Genomic DNA, 22,866 nt, shown 5'->3' with positions numbered 1-22,866 from the left:
ATATAATTGTATACTAATCAGAGAACTAGATCGTGATGTCAAGTGATGTTTAAACTCTTGGGTCTGCGCTGCGACACCCACCCTGGCCCTGCTGTAGGTCTCCTGCCTTGTCCCCATCACCTCCTCCTCTCCAGAGTCTGTTGAATCTCCAGACTCTGCGTTGCTCCAAAGCTCCTGGGGTAGAATCGGTCGGGTGCGAAGGGCAGAGCGGGTGCAGGGGTGGGCACGGGGCTGCTTTCGGAGGGGTCAGGGTCACCACACGGCATTCGCTGCAGCGGGGAGATTTGCCAGGGGCCAGACCCGTCTCATCAGGTCAGATCTGGTGACAGCTGCAGCGTAGAGAAGTAAATGAGATTGTCACATGGGCTGTTGTGCTGTGTTTCTTCTAAGCGCTAACATAGTCTTGAAGTGGTTTTTCTGAACCTGATTGTTGGCTTTAAATTCATTCTGGCGTCTCCTGGAGGTAGTTCCCAACCCTAAATCCTTAAAATACTGTAAAAAAAAATCACTAGTATTGTAGTGTTAGTGTTATTAGTATTATCTTTAGTAACGTGGAGGACTCAGGTGATGTCACTGAGGTGCCGAGATGCCACATGTCACCATTCACCTGTATTTGATGCAGCAGAAATGACATTGTACTTGCATCCACTGCCAAGGAAGTGCTGCCTTGTGCATCTTTTAAGCACTTAACGTAGTTTTCAATGTTTGGCTTGAGCTTTTTCACTGGTGTTCAACATGTTTCGATGCTTCTTGGAGAGCTTTGCCTTTTATTCATTCTCATGTCCTGTGAGGCCTTACAAATGGTTTCCATTTCAAGTGATCTCAGTAGACAGCTAATGGGAAGAGGTTTTCTCCTCCTTTATAGGAGGCTGTTCAGCACTGGTATCAGCATTATGCTCAGGCATATAACTCTACCCAGGCAAGAGTCGATGAATTTGAAAATGAAGCCTCTGAGGTGAGAAATAATTTTATTTCCTTCCTGTCTCTGTTGGCTGTTTCTCCCACCGGCTGTACGGGCGCTTTTGGATCTTGGACACGTGCTTTGTTCACTGATAGCGGCTGCTGCTGCCCGTACCACAGAAATGAGGGACTGGAGAGCGTGGGACAAATGGCACTGCATGGGCACCCTTGGCAGGACATCCTGCATGGTTACTCTTCAGGATCCATACTCACGCTTTTGATTGTGTCTGCCATAAATAGCCCTCTCTCTAAAATCCCGCAATCCAAAGTTGCCTGTAAAGTTCAGGAGTGTATTAAAATCTTCCTGCCAAGAGACAGCACACCATAACCTTATTTCCGAGGGAGTCTATTGAAGGATTGTTTCTCGCCCAGGCCATTATACAGCCCGAGGTCTCGGTGGCCAGTGAGAAGCACACTTTTTTTTTTTAAAGGAATTATATAAACTGTCCCCCAAATCCTACATTTTGCCCAAGAAATTGCTGCATGCCTGAGCTGCTATGAGTTGTACACTCCTTCTAGCAACTGAGTGTGACTCAGCTCTGTTTTTGTGAGTGCTCATTACTTACAGCAAGTAAAAATGAATTATTAAACCTATTTTCTTTCAACTTCTGGTTGACGATGGATCCCATTCTGCATTTAGGAATCTACAGGTGGATCTCACCCCGACTACAGTACCTGTTTGCAGGTCATGCCTACACTTTACAGTGGAGCCCAGGGACCATTCCAGCCAGGCAGCTTGTACCTTCCTCCACAAAAACCAGTAATGAAGGTGAGAGGAGCGACCCAGCAGAGCGGCTGCAGCTGCAGCCCCTGCTGGTGGAAGTGCTTCTTAATTGTCTTCTGCTGCCACCGAGTGGACTTTGGACCCACGGCAAGCCAAGGCAGAGCTTTTCCACTGCGCCCGCTCTCCGCAGGACCCTGAGTTGCCAGGATCCCGCATGGTTCCTGGTGGATGTGACAAATAAAAGCAGCTGGGCAGGGTTTGCCAGCGCCAGAGCCCTCCAGCCCCTAGAGACCCCTGCTCCTCGCTGCCCACAAACCACCAGGCAAAGAAAGGCTGGATGTTTGCAAGCAGACTTCTTGGAAAGATGGTATCTGTGAGGCTGAGTGTGCCAGAATGCCTTGAAGGAGGCAGATAAAGTAGGACATGAACAAAGGAGGAGGAGGAAGTTCACACTGGTTTTAGATGTTATGCAGTGAGTGCCACTTGGATAAAACCTCTGAAGTGGAGTTAGCAAGTCACGGCAGTGTCCAGATTACCTACAGCCACCACTTTGTAGTCCTGCTAACTGGCTCCTGGGAGGAAAACCATTGTAAAATGGCTTTAGTTCCAAATATATAACAGATGTCAGATGCAGCCTACTTCAGGCAGACTCGTTGCGCAAAACTTCCTTTGTCTGTCGCACCCAGTAGATACTTAGTTTTCATCAATAAAGATGTGGGAGGGATGGGGGAATGCTATGGAAGCAGTTAGGACCAGCCTAAAGGAGGCTGGAGGCTGGACTGACAGGAGGATGGTTTAACAAAGACTGAGCCAGTGGGGATGAAAGCTTTGTACAGTCTGAGCGCAGGTTGTCTTTCCTGAGTGCCTTAGGAGTCCTGAGGAATTCACACCCTCATGCTGTAAGTAAATCACACTGCTCCTGTTTTGATAGAAGGGAGAGACCTTAAAAGATGGGATGGGAGAAACCCTTTTGGAGGAGATTTAGGAGGAACACACAACTGTAGAAATTTGTGACTCCTAGATAGGAGCTGGTTTTGCTGTGTCTTGGGATAAAGACACAGAACGTGGTGCCATGGGCTGTGAAACCTCTAGCTCTGTGCAGCAAAAAGTGGAGCTTTTGGGTTCCTAACAGCTTTGGTATCACTGAACACAAGTGGAATGGTAACAAGAGGAGATAGTCTGAGGTTTGAGCTAATGAATACCTTTCGGTTTATCTCCAGCCTAAAGAGGAAAGCTTGTATGTGGAGGTGATGTTGAACAGCTTGCTTGAAAGTTTGTTTTGATGCCAGATGCCATAAAAGGCAGAAAGAGAGCGGTCAGTCCCTTGGCACAGACCAAGCAGAGGATGGTTTGCCTGCAGCGAGGTACTTTGCTCATTCATTCCTGGAATGAAAAGATAAGTGCCAGTGAAGAGGGACACAGACCGGTCCCCAAGAGGCTCTTGTATCGGTTAAGAGCGTGTGCTCATGTGTGCGCACTTGCATTAACCCTGCAACCCATTTGTCTCCTGTGTCTGGGAGCTGCATTTCAGGGGTTCAGAGCATGGTCGGAGGTTTGTGTGATGCACACAGAGATGCTGTGCTGTGCTGGTGGAGTTTGTAGTACACATGGGACATTCCCATGGGTGCTAGGAGCGCCGGGGGAGGCGGGGGAAACTAAATGTCACACGAATTCCTATTTATGATAGTGACGAGTGCACGCTAAAATGAAATTGGACTTAGCGGGGATGGTTTGAGTTGTGAATGGGAATTAGTGAGGGCTGCTTCTGAAAACTGCTGAAGCGTGGGGACACTTAGTTCTTTTGGTTAAGGAGTTAAGTGTCTTGGTTTGTAAAACGTTAAGGTTTCTAAAATATTCACTCTAACATGAATCAGAACCTGAAATCTTCTGATCTAGGAGCCAGACTTAACCCAGGATGCACAATGTTGTTGAGCAGGATGTGGTGAGCTCAGGTTCAGGTGGTTGTTACAGGGCAGATGCTTCAGTCTTTTGGAACAAGGCGACTGTTTAAGATGCTTGGTAATGAAATTAATAACACGTTGGGAGAAGAGAAAAGCGATCAGGAGGAATTGATAGGACGGTGAGCTCTGCCGTGTGTGTACAGCTCCTAGGGCTGTAGGGCTGTGGATATTGCAACGTCCTGCTCTGGTGGATGCTGGAGATGAACCGAACCAGAGTCTTGCGGACCCCAAGGAGCCCTTGGTGGTGGGGCAGGGTCAGGGCCTACCTTGGGACCCTCGGGACTTTGTGTGTCAGATTGAGCCATTTTAGTTGAAGTTTTGATTAAAGAACCATTAACGCTCTGTCCTTCACTTCGGTACCACATGGAAACTCATGCCTGCAAGAGGCAGATGGTTTCCTGTAATCCACACCACAAACCACTTTGGCACAGCTGGAAACCAAGTCTGTCAACATCTGCTTTGCCATGACTGCTGTGCCAGGACACTTTAGCCCATTCAGCTCTCCAGGAGAAAAGAAAGAGGCACCGAAGGTGCTGCACTGGTGCTGTATTTGAACAGATGAAGCTGCCGAGGCTGCAGGGTAACAGCATGGCCATTACACCACTGCTTTTTAAACGTGCACTGTGGAGCGGGGGCACCCGGCCCTGCCAGCCCTTTGCCCTCACAAAAACGCATGTATGGTGGGACACCAATGCTTCTACGATCCTTTTTTTTTTTCCTGTAGGGAAAGGGCACAACCACTGACTCATGAGCTGTGTATAGCTGGACCTTAAAGCCCAAGGAGTCGGGCCTTTGGAGTCGGTTACCGGCTCCTGGTCCTTCCCAAGCTTTATTTATTGACGCGTTGGTGCTGGATCATGTGTCACTTGTTTTCTTCTTGTCCTTAGGTGGCTCCGCCGAGAAGCGAGAAGCGCAGCTCTTCGTACCTCATTCCCTCCGCGGATCCCGGCCCCGGGGAGTTCCTGGGCCCGCAGACTCAGGGCTCCGCAGCGCGTTACGCAGAGTCCTCGCTGAAAAAAAAGCGCGTTTATTGAGACCTAAACAATCCCTCCCGCCCTCGGGTTGTGAAGATGGGCTTTTCGTACCTCTGCTATTTATTGCTGCCTTAACTTCAGACAAATAATTCTTCTTTCTGTGTGGCTTAGAGGTATCCCAGCAGGAACAACGGGCAGATTTGCCAAGGAAACGGTACGTTTGCTACAAGATTAGCCATTTCGGGGTAGTCAGATTTGTCTTCTGAAAGGACGGATGGTGTTTCCTTTGTCGTCTGCCACTGAGGGAATCGGTGGGCTGGGGCTGACAGAGCCAAGGAACTCGGTGAGTTTTGGTACTTAACGTACCAGCCGAAAGCAATAAAAATCCTGAGGAGGGAAAGCTGATCCTTTCTCTGCTCCTCGGGCTGAGGAAGCTGAAAGATGAAGTATTGACAGTAATTTTTTTTTCTTATTTTTTTAACTCAGACTGTGGGGTTTTTTTCAATCTTTATTTTTTTTTTTTTTTCCAGGATTGAGTTCTGTATTTACAGCCTTTATATTTTTAATATTTCCTCTTAATCCTGGAATGGAGACATACCAAATGTATTACCAGAGCCTCTGTGATGTTTTTTCAATAAATGTTTGTTAAAAGTAAGATGCTGTACTGTGTGCTGCCTTCCGATGTGAAATGCAGTCTGGACAGGTGCTACTTGGACAACGAAGTAAGTAATCTTTATCTGCAGTTTTTCTTGGAATAAGTAATTTGTGGTTTGTGACTGCATCCGTGTAGCACAGGGTGTGGGGCAGGGCTGCTGCCCCTCTGCCAGGGCCTGGAGCGGGGTTAAAAATAACTGAAAGTGGGAAAAATCAGGTGTGTGTTGTACTTTTTCTGGATCTGGGTAATTCAGAGTTACAGCCTAGACTGGGCTCTGAGCTTGGCCTGCCCATAAGACTTCCTATTTCTAGCTTAGTCATTAAGCAACTCTGATTAGAGTTTTGTTTGTTCTGGGGTTTGTTTTTCCCTTCTGCTGTTAATCTTTGTAGCTGAAGGTGTAGAACATATTCCTATTGCACTCAGTGTATGTGACAGGTAAATGATGAGCCAGCCCTCTGCCACGGACACTGGGGGTTTGCTGCCTTGGAATCTTGTTTCAAATTTAGGTTCTTCTTCCTTAATTGTGCCAGATAATACCGAAGCCATTTAGCAACACTGATATATTTTTTTAAAAAGTCTTAAATCCTGCCTTTCAAGCAGGATACATATTTTCAAAGCTTAAAAATAATAAAACCGCGCTGAGAGGCCCTTGTGGCTCCGAGTGGGGATGCACAGCACTAACTGCTTAAGGCCAAATGGCAGCGCAGGTGACAGAAGCTCTTTGGGGGATTTGACCCATGTGGATTGATAACTCATGTAAAATTTTGTTCAGACTGTTTGTATATGCAGCTTTCTCAACTTGTCATGCTTTACACTGATGAGAAATTGCTGGTACACATTTAAAGTGGATTTCTGTGGGAAGAAAAGAGCTCTGGACTATCTATAAAGTAACTGTTTAGTGCAGGAAAAGGTTGTTTTGAAGACATGTTCTCATCACCGTGCCCGTGGAAGTTAGTTACATTTTAAAATCTTTCTCTGTTTAATTTATGCTTTTAAAAGATATGCACATGGAGAAAAAAAAAATCTTTATTAGATTTGTTTGTATAAAGAGTAACAAAGTGCTTACAGATTTAAACCAGACTCCTAAGTGACATACAGAAAAAAACAGGTAATACTGTAAAAATAAATCTGACCTCGTTGCAACTCATAATTACAATTTTATATATATATAGATATATACTTAATGACATCTTTCTGTTATTGCCAGAACTATCATCTCCTCAAAGCCTTTTCAGTAATCCAGATGTGGTGGGAACACAAATCCAAGGACGGGGTGTCACACTCTTTGTCACCAGGGGCACAGCAGCCTTGTGGTCGCCTTCAAAGGGCCAAATGGCATTTTAGGACTATTTATACAGTCCTGTTTTTAAAGGACTATATAAATCAAACAGATTTGAGTCTTGCATTTTTGAATGCTCGATTTGGGTTGAATGAACAAAAGCAAATATTTGTAATGATCTACGAGCTCTGAAACTGGTTGTGAGAGCAACAGGAAAGCCAAAGGCTTTCAGAATCGGATCAGCACTGGTGTGTGGCTTTTTTACATGCCATGGCAAATCAACAGCACCGGTTTCACCAGTTTCACTAACACTAGTGGAAACTGAGTAGTTTCACTGAGTAACTGCAATTCCATATTGACTAAAATGGGAAAAAACATTCACGTGCTCTTATGCAGCCTTGCGCTTTTTTGATACTTCTCTCTGACCCTCCTCCAGGCTGTCACACATGAACGTATCTTCTTAATCAGAACTACCACAGAAATTACAGCATTCTGCTCCTCCGCGCTGTGCCTGAGTAACCTGAAATAGCCCTGTTAGCACAAGCAGAGGAGGGAACCGCTGGCATCACGTAATAATGCAACATCCAGCTGGTAAAATTATAAATACGTCACGGAAAAACAAACAGAACAAAGTTATTTTTTTTTTAAACTATGCTGTGCTCTCTCCTGCAAGGTCCATTTGGTCTGTGCACAGAGAAATCCAGATCAGACAAGGACACCTGTGTCCTGGGTCAGCAAAGGTTTCCAGTTAAACCACAGCTATGGGCCCTGGCTGGACTCATTTTCAGCTGAAACGCAAACTCTGGTCCTGACAAGACATGGTACGTGGTCCCAGCGCCGTCCCTTTGGCTAACTGGGTTTCAGCCCGTACAGCAAATTAAATAAAGGGCAGTGCTCTTAAAGAATCGTCACCATTGGCCAAGTGAACGGCTTTCCAGAACTGCTAAAATGAACTAACCTGCTGCCGTCTCCTTTAGCTCATTCTTCTTTCACAGGGGATGCTCCCCCAGGTTCTGTACATTGATTAATTTCCTATCCCCGAAGTGTGTAATTACTTTTTGTCTGCACAGCTGGCCGCGCTGCAGTTCCCTGCAGTCCGAGCTGCCACGCGCTGCCTTTGCTCGGGTCAGGGCCACGGACACGGGGAAGCTCCAGCGGGCAGCAATGGGGCACGTGGCTGAGGAAAGGCAAATGTATTTATCCAGAATACATGCTGATCCAGGCTTTGTTTTGCTTTGTATTTTTTGAACATGACAGCCAAGCAAATTTTTTTTAAACGTATGCCAGAGCTCGGCCCTGCACACTGGTTAAGATGAGCTGATTATTTTGTCTTCTCTGGATTTTTATGCCAGAGTTGGTTTTTTGTTACTAAAATTTAAGTGCACATGAAAGATATTTGTCAGCCAAACATAATCTTAAAAAACCTCAATACACTATCAAGTATTATTAAATTACTATATCAAGCCCTCTTACATCCACCAGTTACTCAAGGAATAAGCGTGCACAGCAGCTTGTTTTAAGTGCTACAGATTGCAGTAACTGCAGCATTTTTTTGACATGGCTCCTTCAGTTGGCGTCTATTGGGGTCCTTCAGATTGTGGTGAGAACATAATGAGATAAAACTGCCCTGCAATAACAGCAGCAAAAGGAGTTGAAGCTATTGTTTCTGCCATAGCTTTGAATTCATTTGATCCAACTGTTGACTAAAACTGAAAAGGAAAACTGTTGGAAAAAGAATCCTTTAAACACATTAGCACAGTCAGAGTACAAATTACGGTAGTTAAAAAAACAAAAACAAAAACCAAGAGGTCTTGGGCATTTACATTCTGACACCGACTTAAAGTACTGACAGTATAAAAAAATGTAATTACATTTTACTCATAATTGTTTCAAATCCTTGAATCAGATTGTGAAAGCTTGTCCGTTCATCATGCTTGAATATCCAACACTTCCTCATCAGCTGGTCCACCTAAAAAATAAATAAATAAATTAAGGGATGCCCGAAACATTTAATTTGTTTTTCCAGTAAATAGAATGGAGCAGATTCTCATTGCTATAAAGTGAAGAACTCTGACAGAAATGTGCCATAGATTTTGATCAGAATTAGCAACTGCCTGTTACTAGTGAGGGTTTTTTTTGTTTAAGTGGAGGTGACAGGGCAAACAGTGATGCAGTTGTTGTGTAACAGGGATGTTGTGAACTTGGGAATGGCAATGTCAAAAAACAATTTAATGCTTAAAAAAACAAGGAAAAGCTTTTTCAATAGCAAACCTGAAGGTTTTCCTACCAGGATGAGCCAGGCCTACTGAACTGGGAACATGTGGGGCTTTTGGTGTCTAAAATGCAGCGCCAAGGGCACAGCGTTACCAACGCGCAGCCGTTACCTCCTCTGGGCAGCCGGGCGGACGCGGCAAACGCTTTTCTTCCTGCAGGACGCGCACCAACCGCGCCACCGTCATCTGTCCCTGCGTGGGGCCGATCATCTTCAGGAACTCCTGCGGAGGGAGCCGCCGTCAGTCTTGTTGCCAAAAATAATTCTGAATTTTTTTTTTAAATATCCAATTTGAGCAACTCTTTCACAAGCACTTACTGCCATGGGACTGGACTCGGAATCACAGTAGGTGAGCAGTTCGTACAGCGTCACGCCAAACGACCAGACGTCTGAGGCGATATAGAATTTACTCTGCAGCAGGCACTCCGGGGCGTACCTGCGGGCACAACAGACCCCGTTAGACTCACAGCAAACTGAAGAAGCACATTCTGCAATTGTAGCGTCCTCGTATATAAATTAACACGCCCACAGGGCTTGGGATGTCTCAGAAATAGTAAATAAAGCACAAGTGTCACACAGCACGTCGCTGCGGAACCAAAGGAGGCCAAAAACAAGATTGTGGGAAAATGGATCATTAAGTGCAGGAAGAAATAAAAAGCACAGGAGTGGATAAGTAGAGTCTGCCAGGTGCCTTTTCCTTGTTCTGGTGTTGTATCTTTATTTAGGCCTCTTAGCAAAACAGGAAAAATCTTCAGGATGCCTAAAAGCCTACAGCTACAGAAGCAAACAAAGTATTCTGCTGCATAGTCTGGTTAAAAAAAATGTTAATACCAAAAAACAGGGCTGTCGAGGTCGTCCTTGACCGTGTAGTACTCCTTATCCGTCTCGATGGCTTTGGTGAGACCAAAGTCTCCAATCTTCACTCTGTTCTCGCTCTCGACGAGGACGTTCCTTGCTGCCAGGTCCCGGTGCACGTACTGACAGGAGCCCAAATAGTCCATGCCCTAAACGAGAAGAAAGCCTTTCATGCCAGATTCAACATTTCAGTCGCTGTTTTTTCCCAGCATCCCCTTCAAATGCTCCCTTGTTCAAGGGGTGATTCTCCAGGTTTCCCGTGACAGGTCCTCTTGTCTGATGGCACTTTCCAGGGTCCTTTTCTGACACCCCCTCACCCTTAAACTCAGCCTTGGATTCCTCATTTGTCGAGACTGTTGTTTCTGCTTTGCGCTTTTTAATTTTTGGCTGAGCAGTCACCATCCTCAGACCCTTCTCTCTCTATAGCGATTGTTTTGTGTCCTGATAAAACTGTCTCTACACTTCTTAAAACTGCCCCATCCACCATGAGCACAAAACCAGCATCTCTTGCCGAAAGCAGATCACTTCACACGGCCTGACCCCCCTGTGCTTGCATCTCTTCCTCACTTCAGGTTTGCATGTTGCTCCTTCCCTCTTGCCAACAAACCCTTTCTGACGCTCACCTTGCAGATCTGAACCGCGTATCTGAGAAGCTGTTTGAGGTTGATTTTGTTCTTGTTGTGGGGGAGGTATTCCTTGAGGCTCCCAGAAGGGAGAAATTCCATGATGAGTTTAATCCCGCTTCCTCCTAAAAACAAAGCACAGGTTTAATTTGCAGAGCATAGGTTTAATTTGCAGACCCACGACCCTTCCCATGTCATTAACACCAATAATTTTTGTACAAGCCCACAGCACCAGTAGCATTCCATGTGTAACGATATCGCCATACTGCATGACCGTGGGCAGACTATGGCCCAAACTCCTGTTGCCATCACTAAACCAATCCAAAGGAGAATCTATTCCAGGCAGGACAGTTACTGAACATAAAATTCTTAAAGTTTTTTTAAATATTGGTTTAAAACAATCGCTGTTGCAAATGCAAACAATACAAGACAATAGGGCTTTTTTCTATTAATAATAACATGGGCTTCTAACAACAAGCTCTGGGTTTAGGGGGTTATGACCCGGCCCCGGCTCGCTCCTGGAACACTGACACCACCAGCCTGCCCACGTGCTCGTTTTTTAACAGATTTGGTGAGAGCAGCAACCATGTTGCTGACATCCAAGTGAGCCAAGCACAAAAATGGGCAGGAGGAGGGACTGCAGAGAGAAAATTTTCCATTAAGAAGGAGACCTAAACCTATAAGATTGAACTAATGCTGTTTTGCTTTCTAAAATATTCAATTTTTGAATGAAAACCCTTTTAGTGTATACTTCTAATATTCTGCATAAAGATTTACCATCTTCCGTGCAAATTCCCTTGTATTTGACAATGTTCTCATGATAAAGATTCCTCAAGATTTCGATTTCCTTCTTGAGATCAGTGATGTGATTTCCTCCGCTCTCGGGCTTCAGAGATTTAACTGCTACTTGCTCTCCTGTGTTATCGCCTTCTGGGTCGTATCTGCAAAGTTCAACCTTCCCAAAGTGGCCCTGATTGGAAAAGACCATAAATGCACCATTTTAGGCTTTTATCATTCACATCTTCCAGCTGTGTACACACACACATTTATCTGTGTTCTGTATGTGACGTGGCTCTTACCTCTCCCAAGTCACGGATTCTTTTCAAGAACCGTTTTTCGAAGAGCGTGGGATCGACCTCCGTAACGGGCTTCTTCTCTGAGACGATATCGGGATCTGGGAGGGCAAAAAAAGCCCCAGGTCAGACAGATTCCTGCACAGACACCTTGGTCTTGACACTTGAGAGCATCCTCAGTCTGCCGCTGTCAGTGCATTCCTATCCCTACAGTCACAACTTTTCTTATTTCAGTCCTCCGTACTTCCTGACAGGGAATTCCTCCCATTAGTACAGGCTGGGCTGTCACCTGCTGATCTTCCTCCCTCACTCTATGGGTTGCTCCTTGGGTCTTTCTTCCAGATTCTGATTCCGTTTTCTCTCACCATACTTCCAACCCTGTAGTAGTTACTCAGTTTCTATGATGATTTATTTCTAGGTTTGGGATATCAGTTTTTGCCCTTGACTGATCTGTAGTTGCTCTGTAGTGATTTAAACCCAGGATGAACCAGGAGACAGAGTTACCTGTGTTAATGCTCTGAGTTGCTCAAGAGAGTCCTACGGAAATCTCACAGAGCTTGAAGTTGTCTTGAAACTAACCTAAGTCCAACCATGACCTAAGTCCAGCACTAAACCATGTCCCTAAGAGCCTCATGTCCGCATCTGTTCAACCCCTCCAGGGATGGTGACTCCACCACTGCCCCAGGCAGCCTGTTCCAATGCCCGACAGCCCTTTCCAGGAAGAAATGTTTCCTAATATCCAATCTGAACCTTCTCTGGGTGCCCACCCTGGCCAAAGAAACCAGCCTTCCTCGTCCCTCCCACCCACCAATAAGCAAAACTGGGCCTTACTTTGCTCCTCCAGTTTGTTGATGTCCCTCATGATGGCTCTGAAGAAGGGTCTCTGGTGGGGGTCGTAGTTCATGCACTGCTTCATCAGGTCTGCCAGCTCCTTGCACGACGGCGTCGCCAACACAAAATGCCCCTCGTAGAACCTCTCCTTCTGTTAAGACGCAAATGGAAATTCCGGCATGAATTTTAGCTTTTAACTTAATAAACTCATGTTCTACATCATAAGATGTGACCATTAGATCCTTAATTCATCATGAACTTTTTATTTCCCTGAGGAAATCCTTTTCAGCAGTAATGCTAAACCATCTCCTACCAGTAGAGAATTATTACTGTGCTGACTGGTGTAGTTTGGAGCAACCACTGAAAACACATGAAGTTTCTAAACCACAGTGAAACTGTGAGAGAAAGAGAAAGAAAGCACATTTGGAACATATGCTGAGGGGCTCCAGCAGCGCTGGAACTGCCGGCAGTGTAGCAGAACAAGATTTATTCAATTTATTTCTAAGAGTTCAGAGTGAACAATAACGGTGTCCCACAGGAGAGCAGCTCTGAACCAATGTCCATAAGGAACAAGCAAGAACAGAAAAACCTGACTGCTTTTAAGCAGAACCTCAGTCAGTTTATAACTGGACAGAGGGGTTAGAAAAGGACAAGTTTGAGAGCATCAGAAATTATATTTAAACATTATATAAATTAAATAATTATAAATTATATTTAATTGTTACTATGTTACTATGTTTTTAAAAGCCCCAGCAAGGTCAGGTTGAAGCAATAATTAGCAATTTTTTTAATAAGGACAAGACTTCCTGCTGCACCCTGTGGCAATTTAGATGGATCAGCCCGTTATCAATTCCAGCCAAGCTGGTTTTCCTGCAAGTTGAAAGCAGCTCAAATTGGGTAAGGAAAACGAAGTGCTAAAGAGGGTGTAGCCGAGATGTCAAGGTGAAGTTCAGTTCGTGTAACGGGTTTACCTCTGCTAATGTCTTGTCTTTGAGCGGTATTTCTCCATTATAGCAGATTTCCCACAGCGTCGTACCAAAACTCCACTTGTCTGCCGCAATGCTTAAATTTTTGGAGTCTGCAACACATTCAGGTGCGATCCAGGGGATTCGCTCAACGCATTCTTGGATAAAACACAGAACAGTGCATCTTGGACTTAGTATCAAAGGACTGAAAAAACAGCCTTCTAATTAATTATTCTTGTCTAACAAGACAGGTTAGTTTGCTTAACTAACAAAACCTAAAGCTGCAGTATTTGTCCAGTTTCAGGGAAATCCTCCTTTTCAAACCCCTGTTCTCAGAAGGATGTTTCTGTGGCTTTTACAAGGTTGTACTTTGAGCCATCCAGAAACTGAGATTCCTTCTGTATTACCTCACTAGACTTAACGTGACTTTTTAAGAGAAATGAATACAACCAGCACCCGCCCTCTGCCCCGCTCCTTCCGTGTCGTTTTCACAAGCTGGTTACTTCTACTCCAGAGCCAGTTCTAGCTGGTATAAATGGTATTTCTTCCTTTCCCCCTCCTCACCACACTGAAATCTGATTCCTGTACCATACCTTGCCTGGACAGCACAGTTATGGGTATTCCTGGGTCGCTCAGCTTTATGAAAGGACCATATTCGGTGCCAATTCCCTCTCTTGCCAGTAGGATGTTTTTAGTACACACGTTGCCATGTACCAAATCCTTATCCTCCTACAGCAAGGGAAGAAAAGCACCGTGAGTGCAGTGAGCCAGCAATGCTCTGCGAGTGCTCTAACACACACACAGCTTCGGGGATCGCCACAAAATACTCCCAAGCTGAAAGCCAAAAATACAGCTTGGAAGAAATTATCCTAGAGAAAAACAGGCAAAGGAGGAGTAGGGACACATACTGTTCACGCTTAAGTATTTGTAGAGCTGATGCACTTGGGAAAAAAGATCAACATGGTATTCCTTTATCACGAAGAGCGTATTTGCAGAACGGGGAGGCTGTGAGAGCTTCCCCAGGCACATGATGGAACTGGTGGCAAACGCAAGCACACAGACTGGCCTGCTGCTAAAAAAGGAGCTCATCACCTTCACCAAGAGTCTTTCTCCTCATTTAAAGCAACGTCATGAATACAAAAAGAATATCATTGCACCATCCCATTACCCAAGAACAGAAATTCCTTAGTTACTAATGCACATGAAACCTCTGTAGCATTCAGGCAACACTTTTGTCAAGGTCCCTCCTTACCAAGTAGCTGAGGGCACTTGCGAGTTGCTTGGCAACTTTGAATTTCCAAGGAGTTGTCAGAACTTCACTCTTCCGATGCATAAACAGATCCAGAGGCCCAAATTCAACGAACTCTTCAACCATGATATCTGCAAAGTCAGGTACATAACATCAGTATTGCAATAATTGGTGTCTGGAGTAATCTGATACGTCTGTTACCACTTTCCCCCCGCCCCAGGCAAGGTGGTTATAATTTGTCTTTATTTCACCTTCCTTAAAGTTTATTTCCACGCTCAGAGTCCAAATTAAAAGGCTGAGTGGCTTTATGTAGTAAACCTGGAACAAAGCATTTCAAAGCCCACAGGGCAAAGCCTTCCCAGGGCAATCACTCCTGCCAGAGGGCTGGTGTGTACTGACACCACCACTCCGGCACTCCTCAGGACTCATCCGCTTACTCAAAGACAGCACTGGAAGGGAAAACTTGTTAGTGGAAAGGACGCTGCTTTGCTGTTCCAATTCCACTCCTGTCTGCGCTGAAAAATCAAGAGGCAGCAGCTGCTGGCCCCATCTCCCCCCTGTCCCCATCAAACCTCCCGCTGAACGTGCTGCCCGGGGTGATGTTCACCCAACTCACTCTCGACATCGCGGACGCAGACTCCATGGAGGAGGACGATGTGCTTGTGAGACACCTGCCTCATCATGCTGGCCGTTTCAAAGAACGCCTGTGAGAAAGGGAAAGGGGTCAGCCAAAAAACTGCCAGTTATTGTGGTGGTCATCCAAGTCCTTAATACAGAGCATCAATAACAAAAACATCTGCAGAAGATCACTGTGTTTTCTAGTAACATGAGGGGTCAATGATGGCAGGGATCACAGAAGGGTTTGTGTTGAAGGGACCTTCCCAGCTCCCCCAGTGCCACCCCTGCCATGAGCAGGGACATCTTCACCAGCTCAGGTTGCTCAGAGCCCCGTCCAGCCTGGCCTGGGATGTCTCCAGGGATGGTTCATCCACCACCTCTCTGGCCAACCTGGGACAGTATTTTACCACTCCATTTGTAAAAATTTCTTCCTCCTGTCCAGCCTCTGCAGCAATGGGCAGCAGAGCGCTGTTGGAGAGGGGCTATTGTTCATTAGGTCACATAAGCAACCAGTGCTCTTCCCCATGGCCTTGCAGATGTGACTCATCACCCGCTCTTACTAGATGATTAAGTAAAATGCAGATCAAGCAACTTGCCCGTGGCCATGTTGGTGACAGACTGGTGACAGACTTAGCAGCCTGGCGCACAGGGCGGGGGTGATTTCTGGCAGGCAGCCGGACCCTCTCTGAACTCCTTGGCTCTCAGCTGGCGCAGTCACAAAGTCACAACACCCTGGGTGTGGGTGTGGTGGCACATTTCATAAAATCATGGAATCATTTTGGTTTGAAAAGACCTTTAATACTGAGTCCAACTGTTAACCTGGCACTGAACCCTGTCCCTAAGAACCACAGCAAGGTCTGGGGTCCCTTTTCCTTGTGCTTATGGTCTGCACACACACACACTGGTGTGCCTGTCTGATGAGATCAGCTTACTGGGTGTCTCCAAAATTCTAGTCAATGATGGATTTGACTGCCTACAATGGTGAGATTCACCTTCAGCATCTCTCATTCCCCTACCATACACACAACCCCTTGTTTCTTAAAGGCTATTCATATTTAACCATGTATGTGGTGAGGCCCAGTGTTTGTTAGTACAACAGACAAAAAGGAAAAAAACTTGCCAAAGAAATGTCTCTGTGGCTGGGGTCCAGGATTTTGAGGAGCACTTTAATATCTTTTTCATTTTGATATCCTTCATTCTCATCATCTTTGTAGTTGAGAATGCCTGAGTAAATCTGTGTTTTCGTCCCTCTTCCAAGATGCTCGCCCTAAGACACAACACATTGTACATTTTTCAAAGCAAGACATGAAGCAAACAAGTGTAGATTTACACGAATTCTTGAATCTGCTTCTCCAAGTGGAGAGTGAACTCAGCCCTCCACCTCATCTAGCTACATAGAAGACTTAAAATTATTACAGCAAGAAACCAAATGACAGCGTGTTATTTTTCACTTTAGTGGTCTCTGACGATACTCACCACTGTAAACACATGATATTAAAGGACTGTTATATCTCCATTAACATGAAACAGGTTCAGTGTGATTGAACGTTACGAGACTAAACACCAAATGAATAAATAACTGGCCTCTTATTGTAAATAAGCTGCTATCGAGGCCATCTTTCATGTGTTTCCAAAAGTCAGAGGAAGTAATATTTCAATGGAACGCTTTGTTTGGGAGAGCAATTTCCTCCTAAATAACAGAGGATTCCGCCTTGCGAGGCTTTTGCAGGAAGCCTGCATGCTGACTGTAAATATACCAATCAAGAAACAATTAACATCAGCTACATCTGTCCTCCCTGCTCAGTCATGCAATTTAAAAAACAAACAAACAAAACCACTGTATTTTTTGAAGTTTATTTAGGTCACCTGTGTCACTAACTGCAAACAACCATCAGAAAACTTGGGTCCTAAATCCGTTTAAAACACAAATTTGTGAATGGTCAGATTCTGCAGAGCTTTTGAATATTTTGCCTTTTTTTTTTACTGTAGGATATTACCTTAAACCACAAGTTGCCTGTTTCTCTGGTACGTCAGGCTTTAAAAGATACAGCCTATTTAGCAGCAAACCAGTTACGAAAAGCAGTTTTTAAGACTTTCGTGATTTTTAAAGAATGAGCTGAGAAGCACCTCCTTTCACAGACACTGGAAATTGCTCAAATATCCATTTGATTTCTAGTGAAAGGCATCGCTTTCAATCTTCTCTTCTTTTTCCATGCATGGGCATATAAATATTTAGAAAACAGGAGTGGAAGAACCAGCCAGCACGGGGTGATTTTATCTAACGTAACCAGGTCTAGTGGGCTGTCAACACTTCTTTGCTTCTCAAGTTCAGCAGGTACCTACCTGTAGGATTTGTTCCTTGAGGATTCGATGGAAACTCAGCTGCCCCAGGTGATAAACCGGCTGCCACTCCTGCGCCTTCTTGGTTGCCACAAGCAAGTTGGAGATTTCTGGAAGGCAGGGAGAGAAAATATTCTTTTCAAAGAGAACTGCATTCACCCTTCTCAGTGATAGACATTATTGTGTGTGCTCACTGCAAGGTAAATCCCCAAAAAGAAAAAGAATAAGAAACTTTGACTTCTGCTCTGTCATTCAAGAGAGTTCACTGAAGCAGAGCTACATATTTTATATCATATATTAAGAATATTAGCTATATTGGGGCTGATATAGAGAAACTGATAGTGTTCACTGCACAAAGAAATACCTGGAACCAAAAGAAAAAATACCTCTACTGTACATTGAGTAAAAAACCACACACTCCCTCCTGCCGACAGGTCCATCTCCAGCCTGCAGATGCGTTAAGGGGCAGCTGGAGTTTCTTCTCTTTATCTCCTTGAAAACTTGTGCTCTGGGAAAAACCAACAGCCTGTTTCTAGAGCACTAGAATTAAATTGGGGAATGGGAAATGAAAGCCCTGGTGCTTCCTCCCGCTCTGTTTCAGGTCAGGTTAGATCCTAAAGTCTTGCACATGAATTTTGTCTTCCCGTGTTTGACAGCAGGTGTTATTTAATACGATACAACGGGTTTAGATGTGTGTGTGCATCCGGCCTTCCCACTGCTGGGAGCAGAACATGCGCGTTGGGGCTAAACCGTGATCTGAAAACAATCAGTAATGAACCACGCACTGGAAAAACTGCTTTATTTCTGCATCCCCTAAACTGCTTTGTGAACAACCAATTAAAGAGAGTTTCAAAAATTAGAAAAATACCTAAATAAAAACAATAAAAAGGAAGAGACAGAAGAGGGAAGAGCACAGATGACGCGCTGGATCCCCCTGTAACCAATGCCACTGAAAAGCTGCAGCGGGCAGCCCACTCCTTGACCCCCTTTATTTAATTCCAAATACAGCTGTCAAAATGTAAATAAAATGTCCGAATGTTTAATCTCTCCATGCCCCAGACAATTACTAATGTCCTCTACACACATTAGAACAAGCAGGTAATTCATGTAGTTCAGTTATTCCCTCTATTCTAACAGGAAACCACTATCTGATCGACACAATCACACCGCTGTGTTTCCTCTTTCAAACAAAATCGAGGTGCAAGACACTTGTAGTTTATAGCAAACATTTTTACTAAGTGTTGGCATTAACAATTTAACAAATGCAAGATTGTCCCTCTAAAATCTGACCTGACAGAGGGATTTACTGACTGACAGGCTGTTCTGGTTGAGTCCCAAACCTTCCCTGCTGCTTTGTGGTAATTAACAGAGTGAAGAACAGCTCATAATGAGAGCAAAGGATCTCCAAGCCCTCCTTTGCTGGAGGAAGGCACCGCGATGCGCTGCCGGGCAGACGTGACTCGCTGGAGCGAAGGAAGAACCTTATATGGTCCCTGCTCGGCCGCAGTGTTTCAGCCCAGGACTCTGAGTCAGCTGCGACATTTGCTTTTTAAACAAATCTGCAGTTCCACCTCTGCCGCCAACACCACAGGGCCAGCTGTTTAGGTAAAAAAAAAGGGAAACCAGCACTTTTCTCCCAGTCATTTGGAAAGTTCACCCAAACAAGGCAGACGGGAAGCACCAGCCCCTGAGCGTCCTGCGCTGAGCTTGTCACAGCACAAGGAAACGCTCAAACCTCCTTCGCAGCACCTGCTTTTGCTTTCTGGCAAGACTCCTCCCCCACAGAGAAGGAATAAACTTTAAATATCATTTTTTAAGTGGCAAAAGAGCTTCACGTAAGAATGCAGAACAAACCAAAGCTGCTAAGAACACGTACCTACAGGCCACCTACCTCTGGGTCTGGGCTGGCAGCACCTCTTCAGCGTGAAGCTGATGTTGTCTGTCCGCAGTATCTGTCCCTTCAGGTGATCCATCAGCTCTTTTAAGGAGGAGAAAGACTTGTTGGAACCATGCAGGAAGTACTCGCCTTTCTTCACTTCAATCTGGAAGTTCTTGTACTGGATTGAATTATTTATCGTCTGCCAGTACAGGGGAAAAGGGAAAAAAAGAAAGGAAAATCCCAATCATTAAAGTGAAAAAACATTTGTAAAGCCATAAAAGCTCCCCAAAAGCCTTTGCAATTAATGTAGGACCAGTTAATCACTTGCTACTAAGTGAGGGTCCTCTGATCAAACTCCAATAAAGTAGAAAAAGGCCCTAAAATTCCTATAACCTGCAGTCCCAGGAAGGCTCACAGTAACAGAGTGGAAGAAGAGCAACATAAAGATGCGATCACCTAATGACAGCCTCGGTGTTTTGCAGAGCCCCAGAACATGCACAAGCCCTGACAATTCAGAAGGAACTTTCAGTTGGTCAAGAATTGCAGAATCTGGACCACAGTTTCAAAATCTCAACTTAAAAATAGCAAAACTCCCTTTCACAACCCAGACCGTTTCAAGGAGTGAGACAAGATTTGTGGCTGTTCGGCAAACCTTCCCCTTTCATTCAAATGTACTGAGGAAGAAAGACGGAATTTCTGACATTTATCTCGAGCCTTTTCAGGTCCTGCCCTCTGCTCCTGCTCTTCACCTCTCCCACCTGCAGCTCCACGTCACCCCTCTGAGCCTCACAATGATTCCCAAGACAAACTTCATTTCTTGTTTCAATGCCTCAGTTGCGCTGTCTGTTAGAAGACAGCTTTTCTGCAAATACCTGCAGAAATTACCCAAATATCAATGGTAAGAGATGACTCTTACTTCCAATAAGGTTTTTTTTTCATCATTTTGTTGTTTCTTTTTCAAATGTCCCTTTTTGACCTCATCACTGATTCTGTTAACATTTTTTTCTAAGAGAAGGGAAACAGTTTATTTGCCTTTATGCTATTATTGTTCTTATGTGAACACTTTAAATATCCTCCCAAAACTAGCAAGTCAGCTGCAGACTTCCAATGGAGGTCACTAGAATTCACATTTCTGTGCAGTTGCTGCGTTGTTCTTTTCTATTCTAACTGGTTCTCTCTCCTATCCCACCATACGAGCTTTCTCTTATCATTCATCTTTCAGAAACTATGTTCCACCAGCCAATTGTGTATATGTATATTCTGTGGTGCTGTACACATAAAGGCAAATGTCCCCATGCAATATTTTTACAGCGTGTCAGTAGAAATATATTCATATAATTAAATCCACATTCGAGAAACATTAGGCAAGCTGCAGTGATTATTCTGTATGTCATTCTCACACCATATGAGTTTAAAAAGCTTAATTTCAATCACGTTCATGCACAGTTTTATTGCTACGACTGTTCTGGATGTAATGAACTGTATTTGTTGATATAGCGTATTTGTAAAGATACAAACACACACGAAAATGAAGCTGTGAGTACAAGTGTCTACTGCATCAGCTGTCAAATAAAGATAAGAGTGTCTTCCCTAAAGAACATAAATATATCAGCATGGATTCCAGGAGCTGCCAGTCTTCAGCTCGTTATCATATTATGGCTGGGAATGTCACACCCGACGTTACCTCCGAGCCTTCAAAACAAGTCACCGTCATGAGGATGTGGTTAAAGTTGGTGCAGCTCCATCTCAACACGTACATTCCCGCTTCGTTTCCTTCCTGCCGCAGTTTGTTGATGGCGTATTCCGTGCTGGAAGAGTCAGCGTATTAATGCAAATGAGGAAAACCAACAAATGAGCAGTTGCATCCAAAATTTGTTATTAGTAAATAACAGGAGAGTAATCCTGTATTTGGAATAAACATGTCTAACAACAACTTAGAAATATTTCTACTATTATTAAACCATGACTGAATTGTGTGCATTACACATGCTCACATTTAGCTGCAAAAGAGCAAGGGAAGGAAGTTTTATTAAGTTCTTAGCTTGCTTAATGGGGAAATTCCACATCCAACACTGCACACGTAAACTCTCAGTTTTCTATACATTGCATGTTCAAAGAAAGAAAAAGCCCAAAAGGTGGATAGAAGGGAAAATAATTGCTTTAGCTATTTAAAAACCAAAGGCTTTGTGCCTCCATCCAAGGAATCCCGGGGTCAGCGTCGATACAGTTCAACTCTGTTTAGCTAAAATATCCCCATCTGTTCAACTGACAATGATCTTTGGAGCTGTTAGTGAAGTAAGCCTCAAAATACTCCTAGAGTGAGGGAACGCTGGTTTGAGAGATAAGTTGATGTGCAGAGAAACACTGATATTTTTTCCATATAATCCTGAGCAAAAATAAGTTGTTTTACAAGCTTTTGGTAACTTGCAGCCTTCCAAATGTCTGATTTCCTCAACGGAAGATGCAGCAGCATTAAAGGACTAATTATTCAATCGGGAGAATAAAAATCCAACATTTTACTAACCAAATGGGTCCATGGCATCCATTTTTGATGTTGTGCTCGATGAGCGGGGGGGCCACATCGGTGCAGAGGTAATGGTGGGCGTCCGCCGTCAGCCTGAAATACCCATCTATCAACGACGCAAACGACAGGGCCTCAGCGTGCGAGGACAGTTTTAATTCCTACAACAGAAAGATATTTCAGTTCTGTTTCAACATTCCACGAGTGGTTTAATATCCAGCAATTTTTGCATAAAGGGGCTAAAAAATTGTCAGAAAGGTACGACAGAAAACCTTCGATATTCAAGTGTTAATGAAGAATCCCGTTAAAAATGTTCCGCAAGGAGGTTGCCACCCAACAACACCGTGTCACCACAGCTTCCCATGGCAGGGAAAGCAGCCAGGGTTTGGTTCTTACCATCCTTTTGTTGTCCTGCTTGTTAATGCTAACTCTGGACTCCTTGATGACAATGTGGGTAATTTCAGGAAAATAGGAAAAATTATTCCACAAGTCTTGGATTTTGTGTTTCTCTTCATCCTTTTTGTTTTTGCCATCAGACTTCTTCTTCTTTTCTTTCTCTGTCTGTACAGACTGCAAATATATTTTGGATAAATGTATACAAATAAAAATATATGTTTGTAGCACAGTGATTTTTCGCTAAAACAAAAATTCATGGCAAATTAATCCAGCTATTTTATTCTTGAACGCTTTTTGCACCGAATTATGGATTCATTTACATGTTCAATGTGTATTGCAAGATACATTTCAGTCAAGAGCTGGCCATGAGACAGTTTCCAGGAGGATGAAAGCAAGCAGTCGTTAGCTGGGTAAATTACCTCTCAGTATCCTCAGCATAATTTTAGTAGCAGTGCAGGGCTGAAAGGGTTCTACTGAAATTTCTAAATTATGCACTTGAAATACTCTTTCAGAGCTCAGCCCAAAGGCAAGAGCCACATTCTTCTCGTGCTGCACCCCCAAACTGCCAACAGCAGAGAAATTCTGCATGCAGACCACAATGAGCATCTCACAGGTCAAAAATTATTGACAACTATTAGCAACTATTTTAAAAGAGACAAATGTTCAGGTTGAGCAAAGCTTCCTGGTAGTC

The 22,866-nt window shown here is 44.3% G+C and overlaps 2 protein-coding genes across 7 annotated transcripts in view; one reads left to right on the top strand and one right to left on the bottom strand.

Annotated features, from left to right (window-relative positions):
• Nucleotides 1-5,274, top strand: part of RAVER2 (ribonucleoprotein, PTB binding 2) — a 40,820-nt gene extending 35,546 nt beyond the window's left edge. For 3 of the 6 annotated variants that reach the window (XM_065072001.1, XM_065071996.1, XM_065071995.1), the window contains 3 exons: nucleotides 866-955; nucleotides 1,601-1,729; nucleotides 4,533-5,274. In XM_065072001.1, coding sequence (XP_064928073.1) covers nucleotides 866-955; nucleotides 1,601-1,729; nucleotides 4,533-4,679 — 366 coding nt within the window. In that variant the 3' untranslated portion in view covers nucleotides 4,680-5,274. The remainder of the gene's footprint in view (nucleotides 1-865; nucleotides 956-1,600; nucleotides 1,730-4,532) is intronic. The other 3 variants (XM_065072000.1, XM_065071999.1, XM_065071998.1) reach the window with 2 other exon arrangements.
• Nucleotides 5,275-6,282: 1,008 nt separating this feature from the next.
• The window catches only part of JAK1 (Janus kinase 1), a 56,526-nt gene continuing 39,942 nt past the window's right edge, over nucleotides 6,283-22,866 (bottom strand). The window contains exons 8-25 of the mRNA XM_065071991.1: nucleotides 22,176-22,349; nucleotides 21,783-21,940; nucleotides 20,943-21,066; nucleotides 19,271-19,457; nucleotides 17,383-17,489; nucleotides 16,160-16,306; nucleotides 15,038-15,125; nucleotides 14,425-14,552; nucleotides 13,766-13,901; nucleotides 13,179-13,330; nucleotides 12,208-12,358; nucleotides 11,383-11,477; nucleotides 11,081-11,273; nucleotides 10,304-10,428; nucleotides 9,657-9,829; nucleotides 9,144-9,261; nucleotides 8,938-9,048; nucleotides 6,283-8,522 (exon numbers count right to left, since the gene is read on the bottom strand). Of these exons, the coding sequence (XP_064928063.1) occupies nucleotides 8,421-8,522; nucleotides 8,938-9,048; nucleotides 9,144-9,261; nucleotides 9,657-9,829; nucleotides 10,304-10,428; nucleotides 11,081-11,273; nucleotides 11,383-11,477; nucleotides 12,208-12,358; nucleotides 13,179-13,330; nucleotides 13,766-13,901; nucleotides 14,425-14,552; nucleotides 15,038-15,125; nucleotides 16,160-16,306; nucleotides 17,383-17,489; nucleotides 19,271-19,457; nucleotides 20,943-21,066; nucleotides 21,783-21,940; nucleotides 22,176-22,349 (2,469 nt within the window). The 3' untranslated portion in view covers nucleotides 6,283-8,420. The remainder of the gene's footprint in view (nucleotides 8,523-8,937; nucleotides 9,049-9,143; nucleotides 9,262-9,656; nucleotides 9,830-10,303; nucleotides 10,429-11,080; nucleotides 11,274-11,382; nucleotides 11,478-12,207; nucleotides 12,359-13,178; nucleotides 13,331-13,765; nucleotides 13,902-14,424; nucleotides 14,553-15,037; nucleotides 15,126-16,159; nucleotides 16,307-17,382; nucleotides 17,490-19,270; nucleotides 19,458-20,942; nucleotides 21,067-21,782; nucleotides 21,941-22,175; nucleotides 22,350-22,866) is intronic.

Source organism: Columba livia, chromosome 8 (genome assembly GCF_036013475.1).
Source record: "Columba livia isolate bColLiv1 breed racing homer chromosome 8, bColLiv1.pat.W.v2, whole genome shotgun sequence".
NCBI classification, from domain to species: Eukaryota; Metazoa; Chordata; class Aves; order Columbiformes; family Columbidae; genus Columba; species Columba livia.
This window is presented reverse-complemented; position numbering and strand designations above follow the sequence as displayed.